The 13593-nt window shown below is 58.5% G+C and overlaps 1 protein-coding gene and 1 long non-coding RNA gene across 7 annotated transcripts; one reads left to right on the plus strand and one right to left on the minus strand.

Annotated features, from left to right (window-relative positions):
* Positions 1 to 442: 442 nt before the first annotated feature.
* TMIE (transmembrane inner ear) lies at positions 443 to 9492 on the minus strand. 6 transcript variants are annotated; one of them, XM_038566649.1, is made up of 5 exons: positions 8782 to 8941; positions 7359 to 7646; positions 5601 to 5718; positions 2086 to 2235; positions 443 to 1756 (listed from the first exon to the last, which is right to left on the minus strand). In XM_038566649.1, exons 3-5 carry the CDS (start codon positions 5650 to 5652, stop codon positions 1656 to 1658), a joined length of 303 nt encoding a protein of 100 aa, XP_038422577.1. In that variant the 5' UTR covers positions 5653 to 5718; positions 7359 to 7646; positions 8782 to 8941; the 3' UTR covers positions 443 to 1655. The 6 variants fall into 6 exon arrangements, 5 of the variants coding, with proteins under 5 accessions (XP_038422577.1, XP_038422578.1, XP_038422576.1 ...); XR_005374967.1 differs by lacking the exon at positions 443 to 1756 and adding an exon at positions 3565 to 3713 and having other exon boundaries at positions 2094 to 2235; XM_038566650.1 differs by lacking the exons at positions 7359 to 7646; positions 8782 to 8941 and adding an exon at positions 9360 to 9492.
* Positions 9493 to 9558: 66 nt separating this feature from the next.
* LOC111091449 lies at positions 9559 to 11641 on the plus strand. The gene is made up of 2 exons (XR_005374449.1): positions 9559 to 9853; positions 11388 to 11641. It is a non-coding gene; the product is annotated as an uncharacterized LOC111091449 (long non-coding RNA).
* The last annotated feature ends 1952 nt before the right edge of the window (positions 11642 to 13593 follow it).

The following is a 13593-nucleotide window of genomic DNA, read 5'->3' on the forward strand; positions in this document are numbered from 1 at the left end:
CTCCTTCCTGGCAGTGTGAGCGCTCAGAGCCCACAGCAGGGCCTCTGCAATTTCTCTGGCCCCTCACCTGCTCCATGGCCAATGTCTGCCTGGATCCCTCTCTTTGTAGAATAGTGATCCAGCTCCAGGTCGGGATCCAGATTTGACTCCTCTTGAGTCCCCAGCAGTGTGCTCAGACCATGGAAGGCAAAGTGGTGTGGTGGGGCCAGGAGTAGAGAGAGGGTGGCTTCCTCCCTGGTCTCCACACCCAAGCTGGCTGCAGCTGCCCCTCTGCCCCTTGGCCACCACTTCTCCCTCTGGCTCATCCTAATTCACGCTGGGAGAAAAGTCGGAATTGGGGGGAGCTGCAGCTTGGCCTGTGCCACCTCTCACTGCTGTGTCACCCTCCACACGTATGATCTGGGGACAGGGCATCCCGCAGGGTCATCTCAGGTCACTCAGGTACGAGAAGGCACTCAGCTTTATTTATACAAATCTCTGCAGGCTGCCAAGGCAGAGGCAGCGTGAGATTTTCCAGCAGCTCCCCCCGCCCCCACCCGGGCTCAGGAAACTCTGGTGTCTCCTTAGTTTCCAGGCCCAGATCTGAGTACTATCTTGAAATCCCTCTGCATGGCCCCTCCCCGAAGATTCAGTCTTTGGGTGGTGGTTGGGCCTTTACCCTCTGGTCAGTAGTGATTCTCTGAGGCGCTGTAGTTGAGACAGTAGAAGAGGAAGCTGTGTGCTGTTCTGCTTAACAGGCAGAAGGCTGGTTGCTGCCTCAGCCCCTGACTGCCCTCTGCGGTGGTCCCCTAGGGCCCCGACAACCCCCACCACCTCAAAGGGACCTCTGGCACAGATCAGTGCTTCCCTTGGCTTCTTCAGGATTCCCTGGTCCCCCAAGATGGGACCCAGCTACCAGCCTTCTTCCCTTCTCCCTTTGGCCCGTTGGCCTCAGCCTTCTGCATCCCTGACTGATCCCCTACAGCCCCAGCCCTGAACCCCCAGGCCTCACGCTTGGCCTACAGACAACCTCAGCGCCAGTGCAGTGCAGCTGCCCATGGTACATGGGCACATGGTATCTGCTGGGCTGAAGTTCCCCTGCCTCTGGGCAGCTCTAGTCACTGCCCCGGCCAGGACCCCTGCTGGGCCTGGAGTGGTTCCCTGGCCACTAGGGCTGCTATCTAGAGAAGTCGGAGAGCCTCGTGCTGCCACAGCTTCCCCTAGCCACAGCTTCCTCACGGCCAGCCCGGGTGTGGCCTCACACTCTAGCCCATCCAGTTCAGCCATCTCCTCCCAAGAGAGCCCATTTCCCATCACCCCCGTAGAGCCACTGCTGTTCCCCGCAGAAGGGACAGAGGCGCGTCTGGGTGGATGTGAAGCCACTCTGGATCTGCAGGGGGGAGCAGTGGCCCAAGACCACCTTTGCTGAGCGGCCATGTGGCTGAGGCGAAAGGAGCGGAGTCCAGGCTTGAAGGCAGGACACCAGGTGCAGTCCTGTCCCTGCCCCTGATGGGCCATACGGATGGGGCTGCAGCAGCCTCCTCGGAGCCAAGAAGAGGGTGTTCTGTAACCTCTGTGGTCCATGGATGACCTTGGAGTCCAAGATGCCTGGACCCCTGCCAGGACTTGAGCACCAGGGCCAGCCAGCTCCAGTTGCCACCTCTAAGAAGTCCTCCTCATTTCTCCCCTTTCTTCTTCTTGGCCTCATTCTTCTCATCCTCCTCTACCTTGATGGCCACTGTGTCCACACTGTCCTTCTTTTTCTTCTTTTTATCCTCTGTAGGGTAAAGGAGAGGTGGGTAGTAGGGGTGAGGCAGGGTCCTAGGGCCCAGATCAGATCCTCCTCGCCTCCAGCCCTTCGTTGCTTCCTTCCAAGCCTCTCCTACCTGCAGAAGAGCTCCTTGCATTACCTGCCTCACACTGGGGCCCATTTCTGGGCTCTGGTCTCCAGGGACAGGGCTGACTCCCCGTCCTGAATTTAATGCAGGCAGAGGGGAGGCGCAGGGCCACCCTTGGTCAGCGGAACTGAGGAGCTAACTGGCTGGCCCAGCTGAGACAGGTGGTGGCAGGGGGTGCGAGGGGTGCTGGGGCTCCTGGTTCACTCACCTCCGGGGATCTCTGTGAGCTCGTTGAGGGGTGGCACCGTCTCCAGCTTGTCCGTGTACATCTTGGCGGCCTTCCGCTGCAGGTACCGGGCTTCAATCTCCTTCCGGGTCCGTGGCACGCGGCAGTTGAAGACACAGCACAGGGTGATAACTGTAGGGGGGACGGGGTGGGCTTGGCCGAGGCTGGAGCTCAGACACCCACCCCAGGGATGGGACCCAGATCTCAGACCTGTCCTCACCTACCCACGGGTGCCTCACCCAGGAGATGCTGGCTGAAGGCTCAAGACCCCTGTGGGCTCTGGGATTTCCGAGCCCTCTCTCCTAAGCCGGGCCGACCTCAGGCAGTCGCACCAGGGGCCACTCTCAGAAGGGCCTTGCACTTGGCTTAATGCTCTGCTGTCACTGTTCCTAACGGTTTCTGACCAAGGGGTCTCACACTTTCATTCTGCACAGGCCACCAGGTCATGTCATTGGTCTGGCTTTCTGGCTAGACCGAGGCCCCTGGAGGGCAGGGCAGAGGCCTGCATGGTGACGGTGACAGTGACAGTGACTCAAGCTCCAGCCGCCCCAAGGCTGTCCTGTGTTCCCACCCAGGGCTCCTGGAGCTTCCTCCTTCTTCCTCCCCAAGCTCCTGAGAGGAGCTCAGACAGTGGAGGACATGCCAGTGTCCTCCTCATCCTCCCTGAGGACAAGCCTGGGCTTCTCCTGGCTGCGAGAGCCCACCAGCGGGCACAGACCCTGCCCTGGGGCGTTCACCTCAGACAGTTATTCCAGGGCGGTTTTCCGGCTGAGGGCAGCTGTGCCCACGCGAGCTGGGCCAGAGAACGGAGCTGCCCTGTCTAGTGACAGGCAGGGTAGGACAGGGCTGCCAGGACCCGGCTGGACTGAGTTTATTTTTCTAAGGCCCCACAGTCTGACCACCTTGGCCCCAGCCTCAGGGGAGGGGACGGGGCTGCTTCCTATTATAAATCAGATGACAAGACATAACTTCCTGGCAGACTTCTGGGGGCATGAGGGCCAAACAGGACAAGCCAGGCCTATTTTAGGGAAGATGGATCAGGCCAGTGTAGCCGGGGCTGGAGCACTCTTTGGGGTCAGTTTGTGTAACCCCTTCAGCCAAATCTTGTGGCCGCACTAAGTCTTGCCCAGATTCACAGAATGAAAAAAAAAAAAAGAATGTATGAATGCATGAATACATAAGACGATCTCAAAGCCTTTGCTCCTGAGGATGGAATGGGACTCCCCAAGGGATGGGTGGGAGTGGCTGACAGCATCCAGGACCTCTGGGGGGCTGCACGAGATCCCAGGGGTAGGTCTGACTCTGCACTGCTGTGAGGGGTAAATGACGAGCTGTTCTTCAAAGAGCCGGGTTCTGGCCTCCTCAGGCCCCTGTGTGTAGGTCTGTGGCCCCGACCCTGCTGGCTTGGGCCGCCTCTCCCAGCCACCCGCCAGGCACGTCCTCGCGCCGCGCCGTGCTTACTCAGGCTCTCCACAAAGGCTGGTCCCAGGCACTGCGAGGCCGAGGCCGGCGGGGCTTCGAAGGGAGCTCAGCTATTGGCACCTAGGAGCAGGGTTCAGACACCGCCCCTCACTCCAGGCCTGCCCCACCCAGCCTGGCTGGTCACTTCTCTTCAAAGAAGGAAGAAAAAACAAAAACAAAAACGATGTGTCTTGGATGGAGTTCCAGGGCCCGGACAGGGAGCTGGAATGTGAGTCCCCAGGCTGGAGGGACCTCTAGAGGCACCCCCTTCGAACCCCCAGACCCTCCACACAAGGTCCTGGGGTGATACGCCACTGACAGTGGCACCACCTTGGCCCAGGCACACTGGGAAGCAGGAAAGAGGCTTCCTCCCCAGGACGTGGGGCTGTGCCGTCCCTACTCCCTAGGGCTCTGCACGGAAGGCAGCGAGTGGCGACCAGCTGCACAGAGGGCTTTGGGACTCTCAGTCTTTAGTAGGGAATCGAATTGAGGAGTGCGAGCTGGTCTTTTTCTTCATGTTCAAACTCCTCTTTGGGTCCAAGCTAACTTTGTATGGCCCTGGGCACCTCCACCATCCGGGGCTGAGCAGAGCCTGCAGAGGCCATTCTGTGTTTAGAGGCCCCTCCGTGCCCTCACTCCTGCTCCCTGGAGTTCCCCAGAGAGGCTTCCTGGCCCTGCACCCTACTCTGTTCCTTATAGGCAGATGCTTCCCTGAACCCTGCCTTTTGGTGACGGGATGGGAGGTGGAGGGCATGGTTTCCTCTCTGGATACCTGGAGTGGGGCGGCAGGCACGACCAGCTGGCTATAGGGCCTCCACTGAGAAGCCTGATGGGTTCTTGTCCTGGCTAGGAATGAAATGCAGCCTCTTGCTCAGATCCTGCTCCTACCCCAGCCATGAAGATACGGTGATGGTGGGATGTGCGTATTTTCCCACAACAAGGGCCTTTCTGGTGCCAGGAGAAGCACATGTAAATCAGATGTCCTTGTCTCCCTTGGAGTCCTTACATCTGGGTGGGCCCTCTGCTGGGGCACTGCCCTCCAGGGGACCTCATCCTGGGACAGCTCCAGCTAGCACTTAAATGCCATTTTGGCTCCCCTGACCTGGGATGCACTCCGTGAGAGTCCTGTAGGGGTTCCTGGAGACCTTGCGTGGAAGCCGTTGCCTCCTACCTCTGCCTACACCATCCCCTCTGCCTGGAATGCTTCTCCAGCTGCCTACCTGGCAAAACTGCACAAGACCTCCCGACGAGCTGCAGCTAAGAGGACCCTTAGCTCTGTGAAGCCTGTGCAGGGGAGTGGGTTTTCTTTGCTGCCTTGCCTGCCTCTGCCCCGATCCTTTGGTGGGTGAGAGCTTGCACCAGACTCTACGTTGTACCCTGGCGGCCTCCCCCATCCACCGGCATCTCTCTGCCCCCTTTCCCCAACTCCCTTACTCTGGAAGGGCTGAAGAGAGCACGCCAGGCCCATTTCTGTTGTGAGTTTGCATCAAGCAACACCCAGTCCCAGGAGAGGAAGGGGGCTCCTGCTTTTAATCGAGGTGGGTGTGAGTCATTCCAGGGGAACGGGATTTGACAAGGCACAGTTTGCAGCCTGGGAGCCACATCTGCCGGGCGTCTGGGGAGCCTCTACGCTGAGCTGTGGCCAAGGATGGCCTTGCTGGGGCCTCTGGGTGTGGGCCCTTTAAGCTGGCCAAGCTGCAGGAAAAGCATCAGGAGGCCAGCGATAGGGAAAAATGACACGTCCTCATCCTGGTTCAGTGGAGTCCCCTGTAATTACCGTAATTGCCATGTGGCTGTGTCCCAGTTGGGCTGAATACTTCAGGTCACCACCAGCCTGTCAGCCCTCCACAGGGACTTTGTGTAGATCAGGAGGTGCCAGAAACCACAGCGGGCCTCCTGCGGGCGACTGGCCTGCTTGCAATGCCCGGAATTGCTGTTCTGAGCCCCTGGGGGTGGTTTGGGGGGGTAGGGGGGTGGTGCAGGGTGTTGCTGTGCTCCTGCCGGGTGTGGGGGGAGGGAAGGGAGCAGCTACTCACTGATGGACAGCACGAAGAGCGAGAAGATGCCCACCACGTGCCAGAGGCGCATGTCCCAGAACACCACCGTCTCCTTGGTCAGCGGGGGCGGCTTGGGCTTGGGCGGGGCCGTGCTGGGCTGCAGGTTGGGAGAGAGGGAAGTGAGCCAGGCAGCAGCCAGGGGCTGGGGCTGGGCAGAGAGAGGCCCAGGTTTGAGGGAGGACTCAGCCCAAGTGTTCCAGAATCTCCTAGAATCAAGTGTCGTAGACATTCACGGCCACCGCCCTGGACCTTGGCAAGTTCCAATTTAGAGCCACAAGAAGAAAGCAGAGCCCCAGAAACATGGAACCAGGGACCTGGGGTACAAGGGTGCCTGGGGATAGTTGGGGACACCAAGGCCTGGAGGGCCAAAGGTGGATGGCTTGTCCCACTCAGGTTTAAGTCCCTGCTGGGCAGCCTGCTCGTCTCTCCTCATCTTCCAGTCCTGGGCCCCACAGGCAGATGGGGTCTCAGGACCAAGGCCAGAGACAAGGCGACGCCTGTGCTGTCCTGGGGGACTTTGCTCCCAAGCATCCTCCGTGTGTGTGGGGTGTGTGTGTGGAGCCGGACTCAGGGCCCGTGGCTCTGCTGCCTGGCCAGGACTCGCACCCGGTGACCTCAACTGTTGCCCATCCTGCCAGAGTCACCTCTTCTGACCAGAGGCTAGGCCAGAGTCCTCCCAGGACAGGACTGGGTAATTAGTCTGCAATGCGACAGCGGCACCTAGAGGCCAAAAGTTATACACACAGCCTGCCACCTCCCACCTGGGCAGGGAGATGCCACCTAGCCCTGGGAGTCTAGGGTAAATGGCCCTGGTGGGTCTGCGCAGGGCTGAGAGGGACATGACCCTATCTCTGTCACCAAGTTTGGCTGAGGGATGCGGTGGGGGAGGTTAGCGCTCAGAGGGAGAGAGGACCCCGGGGCATCCGTGGAATTGACTGTCTCCTGATTAACCGAATAAGGACAGACCTGGAGTCTCTTCTGATTTCTGGGAAAGAAAGGCAAGGCACAGCTCAACCACCTACCCAGTCTTTCTCCGGATCCACGAGCATGGGTTGGGCACCTACCACAAGTCAGGGGCTTCCTCATCGAAAGGACACCGCCCTGCAGCATGTGTTGGGGACACTCAGAGAGGACCAGCAACCCGTCCCAGGTAATCTGTGCGCTTGGGATTCGAACACGATTCCCCGGGTATTTTCTCTTAACCAGGGTAAACTGGGATGGGTGACTTCTTTCTTCTAGGTCTCAGTGTCTCCATCTGTAACTTGAGTGGGGTGGTGCCAGGGTTTTCTGGGAAGCTCTCTCTACCCAATCAGAGTGGGAAAATTGAGATACCCCTCCTCAGCATCATCCCAGGGGCCTGACACATGCCCCTTGATAGGGTCAGACACATGTATGTGGGGTCGAGGAACATGTGTGTGGGGTCAGGCACATCTGTGGGTTTGGGACACATGTGTGTGTGGGGCTGGGACACCTGTAGGGCTGGGCACATATTTGTGTGTACAGAGCACACTTGTGATTGGAGTACGTGTGTGGTCAGACCTAAGTCTGCAGAGTCAGGGCCAGGATCTGGGCAGTGGTGGGGCCCCCGATCCTAAGGCTCAGGATGTTTGGTCCGGCTGGGCTGTATGGCTGGAAGACTCCGAGGTCTCAGATTCTGAGCCTGGGCAGCTGAGAGCCCACTTCTGACACCTTCTTGTTCTAGCCCTGTTCTGAATGCAATTGATCTTACAATCTCACCCTGATAGGGATCTTGGATAGAGGGTAACAGTTAACAGTGGGGCATCTCTGTGGTCAGCAGTGCTGGGGGTCTGAACTCCAAAGCTCGGGAGCCCCAGCCTCTCAGATGGAGAAATGATGCCGGCTGCGGTGGGTGGTGCTGTGGACTCCAGCCCTTCCCTCTCTTTCTGGTGCTTCCCTGGATCCCCTGGGCTCAGCCAGGCCCTTGCTCAGGCTGTAGGCAGATGGCAGGCAGATGGACTCCAAATGCAATTTCCCTCGATAAGCAAGGAGATGTTCTCCTGGGGGCTGAAAAGAGTCCTTGGCTCAGAACTGACATGACCCCCACCCTCAGCCTTCTTTCGCACCCAGACCAGCTCAATTTCTACACCTGAGGCCTTGGGGCAGCCAATAAGGGGCCCAGGTACACTCCGTGGGGTTCCAGCCAGCCTGGCTCCCCTTACAGGGCCACTGGAGCTGACATCTGACTCCCGCCCAGCCTTGTGATCACACCCCCTGGTCAGCAGCAGGGACAGGCTAGAATCGGGGTTCAGGGCTCTGTCTTCATGTCCCTTGGACCCTCAGGTTCAGGGCTGTGTCCTCCGAGATCCTCAAGATAAGGCTCTGTCCTCCCTCTCCCGACCTGTTCCCTGGCACCTGTCTCCGAGGGCCTAGCTGTCTATTGTTCTTTTGTCTCTCTGCCCTCTTCTCTCTGCTCCTGCCTGCACAGGTCTCACCCCCCCACACACAGACCCCCCGCTCCTCCCTGGCCCTGCCTTTTGGGCCTTCTCCCTCTGCCTCATGCTCCAGATCTGGTCCGCCCCTTGGGGTCCCCTTTGCGGCTCAGCAGGAATGAGTTATGGAGGGCCAGGGAGGCTGCAATGGCCTCCACTCTTCCCCTCCCAGCCCTTTCTGGCCCCAGCCAAGCCCCTGGTCGACCACCCCAGCCACCCTCCTCACCTCTCTTGATGGGCTATCTGAGCAGCACCCCCAGCTCCCCCAGTTACGTGCCCTCTTCCAATTTATCCTCCTCCTTCCACCCCAGGACTCGTCCACAACTCTCCCCTTGCTCAGAGAGCTTTGCTGGCTCTCCATCATCACCAGGGCCAAGGAAGACCCCCAAGTCCCCGGGGTCTGCCCTGCCCACACTTCCCCTCCAGGGCCAAGTGCTTCTACGGGGAGTTGAACTCAACACACGGCTGCTCTATAAAGGGTCTCATCTTCCTGCCCCGGCACTCCAGATTCCCAAGGCTCCGTCTCCCCCATTAGGCAGGGGACCCCGCAGGATCTCTGGCGGCAGAAGCTTTTTCCTCCAGCGGACCCTGATACCAGGGACTAGATGTCCCCCATCAGACTAGAGGTCACTGACACCAAGGACTATGCCTTCCTGCCCCCTCCCTCGCTCCCCCCGCATTAGACCTAAGGCAAGACGGCAAAGCTGTACCCCCAGTCGGACTGGGAATCCTTGGGGTCAGGGTGAGTCTCCCAGAATCGATGTCCCTGAAATCAGGGGCCGTGCCCCCCGTCAGACCAGGGACCCTGAGATTGGGGGTCCGCACAGCCGGGAGCGCTCAACCGCCAGCCCCGGGCCGAAGGGCGTCCCCCAAGCCCCGGCCCCCCAGCGCCCCCCCGCCCCGCCCCGCCCCGCCCGCCCCGCCCGCCTCACCTCCACCAGCTGCGCGGCGACCCCCGCGAGGCAGAGCCCCAGCGCCGCGCCGCCCAGCGCCCAGGGGGGCCCCGCGCCCCGCCGCTGCCCAGCCATCTTCGCGGCCGCAGGTGGGGGCCCGCCAGCGCCGGGCGCGGCTGCCGGCTGCCGGGGTGACTGCCCGGAGAGCCGCGCAGGCCGCCAGCGGGCATCATTTATTCATCGTCGGTGTCTGGTTCCCGCCGCCCCCACCTCCCGGGGAGTCCGATCGCCCTCCCCTAACCCGACGGGGGCGGGGGGGGGGCGAGGGGTGGGAGCCGGGGCGAGGGAGGAGGGAGGACCCGCAGGGGGCAGGTCCCCGAACAGCCGGTTCCCACCTTCCCGGCCCCACTCGGGCCTCAGTTTCTCCATCTGGGGCAAGGGGAGGGGCTAGGATCTGCTGATCTAGGAGGCCCTTCCCAGTCTGACGTTCTGAATTTGAAAAACCCTACTGGACCCGGGCTGGTGGTGGTGGAGGAGGGGTGGAGGTGGGGGGAGGGGGGTTGGCAGGCAGGTCGCCATAGTGACAGGCGCTCAGGGATGTCCTGGGCTTTCTGGGCTGGCTTCCTGCCCAGAAACGGCTCTGGTCACTCTGGACACCAGAGCTAGAGGGGGGGATGGGGACCAGGGGTTGGTATGGCCAGTCTCTAATTGCGGGTGCTATGGAAGGTTCCTGAAAAAGCCAGCATCTGCTGCCCCGTGGGACCGGCAAGGCTCCACCTGGAAGGGCGGGAGGACCATTTTCTGACTCTGGCTCTGAGCCTCTGCCCTAGTCTGAGCCCCAATTTTTACTCCAGTCTGAGCTTGACCTCATACAGAGCTTGGCCCACAGGTACTCTGGTCCTCACTCCAGGAGGGGCCTTGACAACCCAGGGATGGAGGGAGGGTGTATCTGAGGAGCTGTGGAGACTAGGAGGGCTTTGGAGGAAGAAGAGGAGGAGGAGGAGGGAGATCTGGGGTGGGGAGACTCCTCTGGTCCATCCTTCCTCCTCTCCCTTTTCCTCCCTCCCTTCCTTCCTTCTTTCCTTCCTTCCATTGTTATTTATCTCCTGCCTGCTGAGTGCTGGAGAAGCAAGCAGCCCAGGTGTTGGAGCCCTGCATTCTTCATCACTAGGGACACCAGCGGAGCAGACCGAGGGGGTTTGGGCATTGGGCCCACCCTCAGAACTAGGGATCCTGTAGATTCAGAGCCTGGGGCTGGAGGGGATGGGCAAGGACCAGGGTGAGCCACAGCAGAGAGCAGAGGGCCAGCTGTGGACACCCACAGGTGACAGGGCTGGGCGATCACAAGGCAGGCAGAAAAACAGGAGAGCCACTGGTGAAGGACAGCTGGGCCAAGGGATCCTCAACAGTGGGTGGTAAAGTCTGGGGGCTGGGTGAGCACGGTCACCCCATCCTCCCCAGGCCTGTCCTAGCCAGGCAAACAGGAATTCTACTAGAGCTCAAGTCACTTGGCTGAAGTTCCCACTTCCTCATGCCATCTGTTGTAGGCCAGGCTAAGGAAAGCCTCACTGACCAGCCAGGGAGAGCACCCTTGGGACACAGGGTCAGAGAGACCTTGGCTGGACCGGGCTGAGGTTAGCGGGCCTGACCGTGGCCTTGGGCAAGCCATTACACCTGTCTGCTTTGAATTCCTCATCTATGGAATGGAGAGAGCAAGACTCTCATCAAGGGGCGGTTGGGAGGGTGATATTAAACTAAGGTTTATGGGAATGCTGAGCACATGCTGACTTTCCCTGAGAGGGAAATCATGCAGTGGCCAGCCTCCCCGCACTTCTCTGCAGGCTCTTGGACATAGTTGAGATCTTGCTGCATGCTATTTACCCTATACCTTTTTTTTTTTTTTAAAGATTGTATTTATTCATGAGAGACACAGAGAGAGAGGCAGAGACATAGGCAGAGGGAAAAACAGGCTCCCCATGGGGAACCCGATGCGAGACTCCATCCCAGGACCCTAGGATCACGACCTGAGCCAAAGGCAGACGCTCAACCACTAAGCCACCCAAGTGCCCCCATCCTATACTTTTTCACCCAGAGCTTTTACCCAGCACCAGAATCTCAGATCCCCACGTGCCCCAAATGCACTGTCAAATACTGTTAGACAGGCTTTGAAGTCAAACTGACTTAAAATTAAAAGAACAGGCTGTCCTGAAACAGGACAGTTTCAAGCACTTATAACCTCAGAAGTATAAAGCTACAGATTTACAAGAAATGCAATTTGGGAGTTTACTTAAATTTCCTTTTTTGCCTCTTGTAAAGCTGGCAAAAGTTGCCTGGCAAGATTGAGGTTATTATCCAAAATTCACAAAACTAAGTGAGCGTGAAGAAACTTTAAGTATGAAAATTTCGTATTATGTTTCTTATAGATCTGTGGCCTTTATACTCTATAGCTTCTGAAGTTATTAAAGCTTAAAATGAAGTCTTCTGGGGGCACGAACATACTGACATCTGTGAGACCTCGGTGGGCTTCAATCCCTCATCTGGAAAGTGGGTATAACTGCAGTATCATGGCACCTGCGCATCACAAGCCTTCAGAAAATGCTAGTTGTTATGACTGTTGTGGCCATTGTGGGGAGACGCAGTGTGATATTATGCTGTATTAAAAACCAGTAGCACTTCATTCAATGCCTTATTGTTCAAACATTTACATTTTCCAAATTCTCCAAAGTGTGAAACACCATGGTAAGAGAAACATCCTGAAAGCTGATGCCTTCTCCATCTTTGAAGGCTCTTCTTCCTCCTCTCTGTGCACTTATGGGGAATTGAGGACCAGAAAGGGCTTGTGCCTTGTGTAAGATCACACAGGAACGGAGTGACCCTCAGACTCAGCGTGTGGCCCCCAAGCCAGGGTTCTGCCCCCTGTCCAGTAATATCTCTATTTCTTATGAAGTGCCAGATCCCCCTGCACATTACTACCAGTAGGGCCCATCAAATTTGGAGGGGGGGGCAGAGCTCTAGACCCTCGGACCAGACTCCCACAGTGTCCCCTCCATGCATGGTGGCCTGAATGCTGGCCAGTGGAACCCTATTTGTCCTTTCCTTTGTGTGCTATTTTTAGCTCTTGTGGGTTTCCTGTAGGGACCTAGTCCAGTTTCCTGGGCCTTTGGGTTGGAAGCCCTGGGCAGAGTTGATTGATAATGGCCAAGGGGACCTGTGGACAGTTCACTCCTGGAGCCAGAAATCCCAGGGCTCAAGGCACAGCTCTGGGGTGGCAGAGCGTGGGGAGTGGGTATCCTTCCAGTCCCAGCTAGGCTGGATCCGGGACATCTTGGACTTAGCTTGGGCTGAAAGGGGGTGCTGGGCTGCCTTAGGCCTGGGACACAGTGCCTGGGGCCCGCTGGGAGCTGGTCATCTCTGACCTTGTTGGCCCTAGGCCTGGCCCAGAATAGCTCTGGGGCTGGGCCGGGCCTGGTGAGACCTGCATGTATATAAGCATGTGCTTGTGTCCCAGAACACTCATATACACAGGAGACAGGAGTGTGTGTGCACTCTGCACTTGCCTCTCTGTGAGTCTGAGTGTGAATCTTAGTGTGTGTTCTGTGGTGCAGTACGTAAGTCTGTGTCCGTGTGGGTGTGCACAGGGCTGCCTCCTGAAATGTGCTACATGGGAGTCCCACCCCTGTGTTCCATCGTAGATGGGTCTGTGTGGCACATGGAAGTCTACACACCACACATTCTTGTGGCTGTGGAATCGTGTATGTGTGCAGGGGATGTGGGAATGGTGTGGGTGGGTGTGTGCATATCTGTGGTGGGATTGGACAGGGGCCCTTGGCTATGTTGCAGGGGACCAAGGGCAGGTGGACCCCGTGGGGGCTGACCTTTGGGCACTGCTGGGGGCACCACAGATCACTTGGCCTTATCCGAGAGAGAAGGAGGGAGAGAGGCTTGGCAGTTTTTGCCCCATTTGGCAGATGATAAAACTCAGCTTGGCAATACTGGGGTGGACACCCAGCCTGGGGGGCAGTAGTTAAGGGAAGACCAGCCCCCAGCTTTCCAATTCCCTTAGATGTGAACAGGAAGTCTGGGCCCTGGGGAGGAAGCCGAGGGGGGCCGTCCCTTCCTTTTCCAGCCCAGGCAGCACTGTTCTCCCTCAGCTACAGGTACAGATGAGGACACTGAGACCCAAAGAGAGGAAGGGCTGGCCCAGAGAAGCCAAACACAAAATCAGCTTCCTCCTGCTCAGGGACTCTGTCCTGCCTGACTTGCTCATCTCATGTGATAAGAACACACACTCCTGGACAACCTTGCTCTCTCTACATGTGGCCATGGTCCCTCTTCAGCCCTTGACCCTCTCTCCCAAGCTCCAGAAACCCCTTGCCTGACCACCCCCATGTGTGCCAGGGAGCCCACAGACCCACTGAGACCCTGCTCATCTGGGAAGGAACCCCTGCACTGCCCTGTGCCCCTTCCACTGGGGATCTCTGGTCAGCTTGGAAGGATGGGGCATGACTCCCAAGCACTCAGACTTGAGTAGGGGGTTGCTGGGGTACCCTTTCTGCTCTTCCACTGCCTGTACGTGGCCCTGAAACCTGTGTACCACGGGAAGTGTTGGGGGAGGGGGTGCTGGTGTGA

The sequence above is a fragment of the Canis lupus genome, chromosome 20 (assembly GCF_011100685.1).
Source record: "Canis lupus familiaris isolate Mischka breed German Shepherd chromosome 20, alternate assembly UU_Cfam_GSD_1.0, whole genome shotgun sequence".
NCBI classification, from domain to species: Eukaryota; Metazoa; Chordata; class Mammalia; order Carnivora; family Canidae; genus Canis; species Canis lupus.